This window comes from Mauremys mutica, unplaced genomic scaffold, assembly GCF_020497125.1.
Source record: "Mauremys mutica isolate MM-2020 ecotype Southern unplaced genomic scaffold, ASM2049712v1 Super-Scaffold_100475, whole genome shotgun sequence".
In the NCBI taxonomy this organism is placed as follows: domain Eukaryota; kingdom Metazoa; phylum Chordata; order Testudines; family Geoemydidae; genus Mauremys; species Mauremys mutica.
Window position 1 is genome coordinate 302,501 of NW_025423349.1, and position 10,533 is coordinate 313,033.

Genomic DNA, 10,533 nt, shown 5'->3' on the forward strand with positions numbered 1-10,533 from the left:
CCACCTCTGGGGCAGGGCGGCCGGTTACCCGGGGACCCCTCGCCTGGGTGGGGGGCAGGGGAGATATGGGGCTTTGTGAGAGGCTGGGGGAGCTGTGGGGGGGGGTTAGAGGGATGGGGACAGTGGGGAATGGGGGGCTCTGGGGGTCTAAGGGTGTCATGGAGGGCTGGGGGGGATGGGAGTAGTGGGGTGTGGGGGGAAGTGGGGGGGGCGGTTGTGGGGGGGGCCTCTGCCCTTTTCTCCCTCAGTTTCCCCTCCTTTACCCCCTATTTTTCCACCCCCTCATGTCTCCCCGTTACCATGGCAACTGCCCAGCATGCTTGGGGGGCGGGGGGCAGGGGTGGAGACACCAGGAACCCCCCTTCCCATCATGCCCTGCATCTCCTTGAGGGGTCCCCCCTCCCCCGGCTCCTCCCCGGCCCCCCAACCCAGGCAGGCCCCCAACATCCAATTACTGGGGATCCCTAGACGGTGGTTGTGGGGGTCTCATTGACCAACTAGGGGGGGGTCAAAGCTTTAGGGGGTGGGGTGGGTATTGGGGGGCCAGTGGAAGGGGGGGAAGAGGTCACAAAAGTGGGGGCAAAGGTCACCCTCTTCACCCGGGGCAGCCCCCCCACTATACCCCATGGACCCCCCTTCTCCGTGCCAGCCCTGAATACACCCCAGGGCCCCCCCTTCTCTGTGCCACCCCCCGATACACCCCAGGGCCCCCCCTTCTCTGTGCCACCCCCCGATACACCCCAGGGCCCCCCCTTCTCTGTGCCACCCCCCGATACACCCCAGGGCCCCCCCTTCTCTGTGCCACTCCCCGATATACCCCAGGGCCCCCCCTTCTCCATGCAACCCCCTGATACACCCCAGGGCTCCCCCTTCTCTGTGCCACCCCCCAATACACCCCATGGTCCCCCTTCTCTGTGCCACCCCCCGATACACCCCAGGGCCCCCCCTTCTCTGTGCCACTCCCCGATATACCCCAGGGCTCCCCCTCCTCTGTGCCACCAGCCCCCCGATACACCCCATGGACCCCCCTTCTCCGTGCCAGCCCTGAATACACCCCAGGGCCCCCCCTTCTCCATGCAACCCCCTGATACACCCCAGGGCTCCCCCTTCTCTGTGCCACCCCCCGATACACCCCATGACCCCCCTTCTCTGTGCCACCCCCCGATACACCCCAGGGCCCCCCCTTCTCTGTGCCACTCCCCGATATACCCCAGGGCTCCCCCTCCTCTGTGCCACCAGCCCCCCGATACACCCCACAGTCCCCCTTCTCTGTGCCAGCCCTGAATACACCCCAGGGTCCCCCCCTTCTCCGTGCAACCCCCTGATACACCCCAGGGCTCCCCCTTGTCTGTGCCACCCCCAATACACCCCAGGGTCCCCCCTTCTCTGTGCCACCCCCCAATATAGCCCATGGACCCCCCTTCTCTGTGCCACCCCCGATACACCCCATGACCCCCCTTCTCTGTGCCACCAGCCCCCTGATACACCCCAGGGCTCCCCCTTCTCTGTGCCACCCCCGATACACCCCATGGACCCCCCTTCTCTGTGCCACCAACCCCCCGATACACCCCAGGGTCCCCCCTTCTCTGTGCCAGCCCTGAATACTCCCCAGGGCCCCCCTTCTCTGTGCCACCCACCCCCCGATACACCCCATGGACCCCCCTTCTCTGTGCCACCAACCCCCCGATACACCCCAGGGTCCCCCCTTCTCTGTGCCAGCCCTGAATACACCCCAGGGCCCCCCTTCTCTGTGCCACCCCCCGACACACCCCAGGGCCCCCCTTCTCTGTGCCACCCCCCGATACACCCCAGGGCCCCCCTTCTCTGTGCCACCCCCCGATACACCCCACGGCCCCCCTTCTCTGTGCCAGCCCTGAATACACCCCAGGGTCCCCCCCTTCTCTGTGCCACCAACCCCCCGATACACCCCAGGGTCCCCCCTTCTCTGTGCCACCAACCCCCCGATCCACCCCAGGGCCCCCCTTCTCTGTGCCACCCCCCGATACACCCCACGGCCCCCCTTCTCTGTGCCAGCCCTGAATACACCCCAGGGCCCCCCTTCTCTGTGCCACCCCCCGACACACCCCAGGGCCCCCCTTCTCTGTGCCACCCCCCGACACACCCCAGGGCCCCCCCGGTCTGTGCCACCCGCCCCCCAACACACCCAGGGCCCCCCCGGTCTGTGCCACCCGCCCCCCAACACACCCCAGGGCCCCCCCTGGTCTGTGCCCCCCCGTAATCCCCCCCCCCGCCCCGGCCCCGGCCCCTTACCGTCCTCCACGGGCACGTAGAGGTTGAGGTAGAGACAGTCCTCGCTCTGGTTCTGCACGTAGCCGGCCACCCCCTCCAGGTTGTCGGTGAACCAGACGGGCAGCATGATGCCGGGCAGCATCCCGTGCAGGTTCTGGGGGCAGACGGGGGCGAAGGCCGTGGCGTTGCGCACCCGGGCCCAGGAGGCGGGGGCCTCGGGGGGCTGGAAGCGGCGCTCGCCCACCGGGGGGGTGGCGTAGGGCACCCCCAGGTACTGCACCACCGGCCCCAGGATCTCGTTGTTCAGCTCCTTGCGCACCCCCCGCAGCTGGCCGTAGTGGGTGCTGGCCACCGGGTGCTTCTCCTCCTCCTCCGCCCCCGCCGCCGCGGGGGGGCGGGGGGGCGCCCCGGCCGCCAGCCAGGCCGCCCCCAGCAGGAGGCAGGCCCCCGCCCGCCAGCCGGGGCCGGGCGGGGCAGGCATGGCGCGGGGGGGGCGGGACGGGACGTGCGGGGAGGGGGCCGGAGCGGGGGGGGCGCGGCTCAGCGGGGGGGGGCTAGCGGCGGCGCCGGGGGGCTCTGTTGCGCTCCATGGCGGGCGGGGAGGGGTCCGGCGGGCGGGCGGCGCATGGGGGCCTCACCTGGAGAAGGAGAGAAAGGAAGAGGGAGGGATGGAGGGAGATTGTGGGAGGGAGGGAGGTGAGGGGGAAGGATGGAGGGAGGGAGGGGTAGGGAGATGGAGGGAGGTGAGGGGGAAGGATGGAGGGAGGGAGGGGTAGGGAGATGGAGGGATGGAGGGAGGTGAGGGGGAAGGATGGAGGGAGGGAGGGGTAGGGAGATTGAGGGAGGGAGGGAGGGAGGTGAGGGGGAAGGATGGAGGGAGGGAGGGGTAGGGAGATGGAGGGAGGTGAGGGGGAAGGATGGAGGGAGGGAGGGGTAGGGAGATAGAGGGAGGTGAGGGGGAGGGAGGGAGGGATGGAGGGAGGGAGGGAGGGGTAGGGAGATGGGGGGCGGTGAGGGGGAGGGATGGAGGGAGGGATGGAGGGAGGGGTAGGGAGATGGAGGGATGGAGGGAGGGAGGTGAGGGGGAGGGATGGAGGAAGGGAGGGAGGGGTCGGGAGATGGGGGGCGGTGAGGGGGAGGGATGGAGGGATGGAGGGAGGGATGGAGGGAGGGGTAGGGAGATGGAGGGAGGTGAGGGGGAGGGATGGAGGGAGGGGTAGGGAGATGGAGGGATGGATGGAGGGAGGGGTAGGGAGATGGAGGGATGGATGGAGGGAGGGGTAGGGAGATGGAGGGATGGAGGGAGGGAGGGGTAGGGAGATGGGGGGATGGAGGGAGGGAGGTGAGGGGGAGGGATGGAGGGAGGGAGGGAGGGGTAGGGAGATGGAGGGATGGAGGGATGGAGGGAGGGGTCGGGAGATGGAGGGAGGGGAGGGGGAGGGATGGAGGGAGGGATGGAGGGAGGGGTAGAGAGATGGAGGGATGGAGGGAGGGAGGTGACGGGGGCTGGGGGCTGGCGGGAGTGAATGTGAGGGAGATGGGGCGCGGTGACGGGGAGGGCGGGAGGGAGGGAGGGAGGGAGGGAGGGAGGGGTAGGGAGATGGAGGGAGGTGAGGGGGAGGGATGGAGGGAGGGGTAGGGAGATGGAGGGATGGATGGAGGGAGGGGTAGGGAGATGGAGGGATGGATGGAGGGAGGGGTAGGGAGATGGAGGGATGGATGGAGGGAGGGGTAGGGAGATTGGAGGGAGGGAGGTGAGGGGGAGGGATGGAGGGAGGGAGGGAGGGATGGAGGGAGGGGTAGGGAGATGGAGGGAGGTGAGGGGGAGGGATGGAGGGAGGGGTAGGGAGATGGAGGGATGGATGGAGGGAGGGGTAGGGAGATGGAGGGATGGATGGAGGGAGGGGTAGGGAGATGGGGGGATGGAGGGAGGGAGGTGAGGGGGAGGGATGGAGGGAGGGAGGGAGGGGTAGGGAGATGGAGGGATGGAGGGAGGGAGGGAGGGGTAGGGAGATGGGGGGCGGTGAGGGGGAGGGATGGAGGGAGGGGTAGGGAGATGGAGGGATGGAGGGAGGGAAGGAGGGAGATGGAGGGAGGTGAGGGGGAGGGATGGAGGGATGGAGGGAGGGGGAGGGGGAGGGAGGGAGGGAGGGGTAGGGAGATGGGGGGAGGCGAGGGGGAGGGAGGGGGAGGGAGGGAGGGAGGGGTAGGGAGATGGGGGGCGGTGAGGGGGAGGGATGGACAGAGGGAAAAGAGAAAAGACAGAGGCCGTCAGGGGGCCAGTCAGAGCCACCCCCAAACCTCCACCCCAAACCGCCCCCACCCCCCCCAGTCCCCCCACCCTCTTTTCTCTGCAAACACCATCCAGAACTGAGGTGGGAAATGGCCCATTTTTGAGGGGGGGGGCAGATCTGGGGCACCCCCAGCTCTGACTCCGCCCCCCGCCATCGGGGAAATACCCCCCCTTTGGGGAATGCCCCAGCCCAGAGCTCCCCCCACAGAGCTGCCCCCAAATCCCTCTGCGACCCCGGCGACCCCCCGATATCTACCCATCCCCGGCACTCAGCAACTGAAGGGGAAGAAATGGGGGGGTCAGGGTTACACCCTGCCCCACCCCCCCACTGTATCGCAGCCCCCGGGACCCCCCCGGCCCCGACGCTCGGCCCCATCCCGCCCCCCACATCCAACCCCCCGGGACCCCCCGGCCCCGACGCTCGGCCCCGTCCCGCCCCCCACATCCAACCCCCCGGGACCCCCCATCCCCGACGCTCGGCCCCGTCCCGCCCCCCACATCCAACCCCCCGAGACCCCCCATCCCCGACGCTCGGCCCCGTCCCGCCCCCCACGTCCAACCCCCCGGGACCCCTCCGGCCCCGACGCTCGGCCCCGTCCCGCCCCCCACGTCCAACCCCCGGGACCCCCCGTCCCCGACGCTCGCCCCCGTCCCGCCCCCCACGTCCAACCCCCCGGGACCCTCCGGCCCCGACGCTCGGCCCCGTCCCGCCCCCCACATCCAACCCCCCGGGACCCCCCGGCCCCGACGCTCGGCCCCGTCCCGCCCCCCACATCCAACCCCCCGGGACCCCCCGGCCCCGACGCTCGGCCCCGTCCCGCCCCCCACATCCAACCCCCCGGCTCCTCCCGCCCCGACGCTTGGCCCCGTCCCGCCCCCCACATCCAACCCCCCGGGACCCCCCGGCCCCGACGCTCGGCCCCGTCCCGCCCCCCACATCCCACCCCCCGGGCCCCCCCGGCCCCGACGCGCGGCCCCGTCCCGCCCCCCACATCCAACCCCCCGGGACCCCCCGGCCCCGACGCTCGGCCCCGTCCTGCCCGTGTCTCCACCCCTCCTGACAGGAAACTCCCTGGTTAAGTCGGGGTTTTAATTAAATAACTGAGGAGTTTTATGTTTCTGCTTCAGAATTCGGCAATTAGAGCCGGGAACCGGTAATTAGCCCAAGGCTCGTCGGAGAGACCAGGGCGGGCGAGAGCGACGACCCGGCCACGTGCGCCGGCCTCCGGGGGACCAGACAGAGAGAGATGGGGCGGGGGGATAGATAGAGAGATAGATAGATAGAGGGGGTGTCTGGGGATAGATAGATAGATAGAGGGGGTGGGTGGGGATAGATAGATAGATAGATAGGAAGGTAAGTAGAGGCGGTGCCGGGGGTAGGTAGGTAGGGGAGTTGCATGGGGGTGGGTAGGTAGGTAGGTAGGTAGGGGGGGTGCATGCGGGTGGGTAGGTAGGTCGGTAGGGGGGTGCATGGGGGTGGGTAGGTGGGTAGGTAGGTAGGGGAGGTGCATGGGGGTGGGTAGGTAGGTAGGTAGGTAGGGGGGGTGCATGGGGGTGGGTAGGTGGGTAGGTAGGTAGGGGAGGTGCATGGGGGTGGGTAGGTAGGTAGGTAGGTAGGGGAGGTGCAAGGGGGTGGGTAGGTGGGTAGGTAGGTAGGGGGGGTGCATGGGGGTGGGTAGGTAGGTAGGTAGGTAGGTCGGTAGGTAGGGGAGGTGCATGGGGGTGGGTAGGTAGGTAGGTAGGTAGGGGGGGTGCATGGGGGTGGGTAGGTGGGTAGGTAGGTAGGGGGGGTGCATGGGGGTGGGTAGGTGGGTAGGTAGGTAGGGGAGGTGCATGGGGGTGGGTAGGTAGGTAGGTCGGTAGGGGGGTGCATGGGGGTGGGTAGGTAGGTAGGTAGGTAGGGGGGGTGCATGGGGGTGGGTAGGTAGGTAGGTAGGTAGGGGAGGTGCATGGGGGTGGGTAGGTGGGTAGGTAGGTAGGGGGGGGTGCCGGGGGGTGGGTAGGTGGGTAGGTAGGTAGGGGCGGTGCATGGGGGTGGGTAGGTAGGTAGGTACGTAGGGGAGGTGCATGGGGGTGGGTAGGTAGGTAGGTAGGTAGGGGGGTGCATGGGGGTGGGTAGGTGGGTAGGTAGGTAGGGGAGGTGCATGGGGGTGGGTAGGTAGGTAGGTAGGGGAGGTGCATGGGGGTGGGTAGGTAGGTAGGTACGTAGGGGAGGTGCATGGGGGTGGGTAGGTGGGTAGGTAGGTAGGTAGGTAGGGGGGGTGCATGGGGGTGGGTAGGTGGGTAGGTAGGTAGGGGAGGTGCATGGGGGTGGGTAGGTAGGTAGGTAGGTAGGGGGGGTGCATGGGGGTGGGTAGGTGGGTAGGTAGGTAGGTAGGTAGGGGGGGTGCATGGGGGTGGGTAGGTGGGTAGGTAGGTAGGTAGGTAGGGGGGGTGCATGGGGGTGGGTAGGTAGGTAGGTAGGTAGGTCGGTAGGTAGGAGGGGTGCATGGGGGTGGGTAGGTGGGTAGGTAGGTAGGGGAGGTGCATGGGGGTGGGTAGGTAGGTAGGTAGGTAGGGGAGGTGCATGGGGGTGGGTAGGTGGGTAGGTAGGTAGGGGAGGTGCATGGGGGTGGGTAGGTAGGTAGGTAGGTAGGTAGGGGAGGTGCATGGGGGTGGGTAGGTAGGTAGGTAGGTAGGTGGGGGGGTGCATGGGGGTGGGTAGGTAGGTAGGTAGGGGGGTGCATGGGGGTGGGTAGGTAGGTAGGTGGGGGGGTGCATGGGGGTGGGTAGGTAGGTAGGTAGGTAGGGGGGGTGCATGGGGGTGGGTAGGTAGGTAGGTAGGTAGGTGGGGGGTGCATGGGGGTGGGTAGGTAGGTAGGTGGGGGGGTGCATTGGGGGGGGTAGGTAGGTAGGTAGGTAGGGGGGTGCATGAAGGTCGTAAGGAGGGTAGGTAGGTATGGAGGGCGGTGCATGGGGGTGGGTAGGTAGGTAGGTAGGGGGGTGCATGGGGGTGGGGAGGTAGGTAGGTAGGTAGGTAGGGGGGTGCATGGGGGTGGGTAGGTAGGTAGGTATGTAGGTAGGGGGGTGCATGGGGGTGGGTAGGTAGGTAGGTAGGTAGGGGAGGTGCATGGGGGTGGGTAGGTAGGTAGGTAGGTAGGGGGGTGCATGGGGGTGGGTAGGTGGGTAGGTAGGTAGGTAGGGGGGTGCATGGGGGTGGGTAGGTAGGTAGGTAGGTAGGTAGTGGGCTGCATGGTGGTGGGTAGGTAGGTAGGTAGGTAGGGGAGGTGCATGGGGGTGGGTAGGTAGGTAGGTAGGAAGGGGGGTGCAGGGGGGTGGGTAGGTGGGTAGGTAGGTAGGGGGTGCATGGGGGTGGGTAGGTGGGTAGGTAGGTAGGGTAGGTGCATGGGGGTGGGTAGGTGGGTACGTACGTATGTAGGTAGGGGGGGTGAAGGTAGGTGGGTAGGTGGGTAGGTAGGTAGGGGGGGTGCATGGGGGTGGGTAGGTAGGTAGGTAGGTAGGGGGGTGCATGGGGGTGGGTAGGTGGGTAGGTAGGTAGGGGGTGCATGGGGGTGGGTAGGTGGGTAGCTAGATAGGGGAGGTGCATGGGGGAGGGAAGGTGTGTAGGTAGCTAGGTAGGTAGGGGGGGTGCCCGGCGGTGGGTAGGTAGGTAGGTAGGGGGGGTGCATGGGGGTGGGTAGGTAGGTAGGTAGGTAGGGGGGGTGCATGGGGGTGGGTAGGTGGGTAGGTAGGTAGGTAGGTAGGGGGGGTGCATGGGGGTGGGTAGGTAGGTAGGTAGGTAGGGGGGGTGCATGGGGGGCGGTAGGTAGGTAGGTAGGTAGGGGGGGTGGATGGGGGTGGGTAGGTGGGTAGGTAGGTAGGTAGGTAGGGGGGGTGCATGGGGGTGGGTAGGTAGGTAGGTAGGTAGGGGGGTGCATGGGGGTGGGTAGGTAGGTGGGTAGGTAGGTAGGTAGGGGGGGTGCATGGGGGTGGGTAGGTAGGTAGGTAGGTAGGGGGGGTGCATGGGGGTGGGTAGGTAGGTGGGTAGGTAGGTAGGTAGGGGGGGTGCATGGGGGTGGGTAGGTAGGTGGGTAGGTAGGTAGGTAGGGGGGGTGCATGGGGGTGGGTAGGTGGGTAGGTAGGTAGGTAGGTAGGGGGGGTGCATGGGGGTGGGTAGGTGGGTAGGTAGGTACGTAGGGGAGGTGCATGGGGGTGGGTAGGTAGGTAGGTAGGTATGGGGGTGGAGGGGGGGGGGTAGGGGGGGAGGGAGGTAGGGGAGGTGCAGGGGGGTAGGTAGGTAGGTAGGTAGGTAGGTAGGGATGGTGGGTGCATGGGGGTGGGTAGGTGGGTAGGTAGGTAGGGGAGGTGCATGGGGGTGGGTAGGTAGGTAGGTAGGTAGGGGGGGTGCATGGGGGTGGGTAGGTGGGTAGGTAGGTAGGGGGGGTGCATGGGGGTGGGTAGGTGGGTAGGTAGGTAGGGGAGGTGCATGGGGGTGGGTAGGTAGGTAGGTAGGTAGGGGGGGTGCATGGGGGTGGGTAGGTAGGTAGGTCGGTAGAGGGGTGCATGGGGGTGGGTAGGTAGGTAGGTAGGTAGGGGGGGTGCATGGGGGTGGGTAGGTAGGTGGGTCGCTGGGGGGCGCACGGGGGTGGGTCGCTGGGGGGCGCACAGGGGTGGGTGGGTCGCTGGGGGGTGCACGGGGGTGGGTAGCTGGGGGGTGCATGGGGATGGGTGGGGGGGTGGGGGGGTCTCTGGGGGGTGCACGGGGGTGGGTAGGTAGGTGGGGGGTGCATGGGGGGGTGGGTGGGTCGCTGGGGGGTGCACGGGGGGTGGGTTCACTGACAGGTTTGGCTGCAAGGCCCCAGCCCCCCATTCCCGACCCGCAGCCCCCCCTGCCCCCCCCAGCCCGGGCTCTCTGCGGGGGCCGGGAGGGGGGGGCTGCGATGAGGGATTCCGGCCTCTCTACTCATCCCTCTCCTCTTCCGCAGAGCCAAGGCCCCGTTGCCGTGGCAATATGAACCCGTAGCCATGCGTCTCCCTGGTAACTGGAGTTCCGGAGCCGGGAGAGTCTGCTTCACTCCCCCCCCCCCAGCTGCAGAGAGAACCCAGGAGTCCTGGCTCCCAGCCCCCCCTGCTCTAACCACCAGCCTCCACTCCCCTCCCAGAGCCGGGGTGAGAACCCAGGAGTCCTGGCTCCCAGCCCCCCCTGCTCCGACCCACCAGCCCCCACCCCCCTCCCAGAGCCGGGGAGAGAACCCAGGAGTCCTGGCTCCCAGCCCCCCCTGCTCTGACCCACCAGCCCCCACCCCCCTCCCAGAGCCGGGGAGAGAACCCAGGAGTCCTGGCTCCCAGCCCCCCGTGCTCTGACCCACCAGCCCCCACTCCCCTCCCCGCCCGGTCAATCCCACCGGAATCCAGCCTTGGTCTCAGCTTCCTGGGCCCACATTTCTCCCCCCATCCCGGGCGTTTCTGTGCAGGGGGGACGGATCTGGAGGTGGGGGCTCTCCACATCCCCAATCCCCCCCACTCCCAGAGCGTCCCCAGAGGGGTGTTCTCCCATCGCCCGCAGGGCTCTGCCCCCCCCAGGGCGGGGGAAGGGGTCAGTGCAGGGACGCCCCCCCACCCGGGGCGGGGCAGGGAATCGGGGATGGGGGACAAGCGTGAGAGAGCCACCCCCAGTCTGGGTGGGGTGGGGAGGGGAGCGAGGGACAGGGAAACGGGGTGTGAAAAGTAGGGCAGGGGAATCTGAGAGAGAGATAGATAGAGGGGGTGGGGGGATAGATAGATAGATAGATAGATAGAGGAGGTGGGGGGATAGATAGATAGATAGATAGATAGATAGATAGATAGATAGATGGGGTGGATGGGGATAGATAGATAGAGGGGGTGGATGGGGATAGATAGATAGATAGATAGATAGAGGGGGTGGGTGGGGATAGATAGATAGATAGATAGATAGAGGGGGTGGGGGATGGATAGATAGATAGATGGGGGGATGGATAGATAGATAGATA

The 10,533-nt window shown here is 67.5% G+C and overlaps 1 protein-coding gene across 1 annotated transcript in view; it reads right to left on the bottom strand.

Annotated features, from left to right (window-relative positions):
• The window catches only part of NLGN2 (neuroligin 2), an 18,121-nt gene extending 15,501 nt beyond the window's left edge, over nt 1-2,620 (bottom strand). Inside the window, exon 1 of the mRNA XM_045001397.1 lies at nt 2,272-2,620. Coding sequence (XP_044857332.1) covers nt 2,272-2,392 — 121 coding nt within the window. The 5' untranslated portion in view covers nt 2,393-2,620. The remainder of the gene's footprint in view (nt 1-2,271) is intronic.
• Between the last annotated feature and the right edge of the window lie 7,913 nt (nt 2,621-10,533).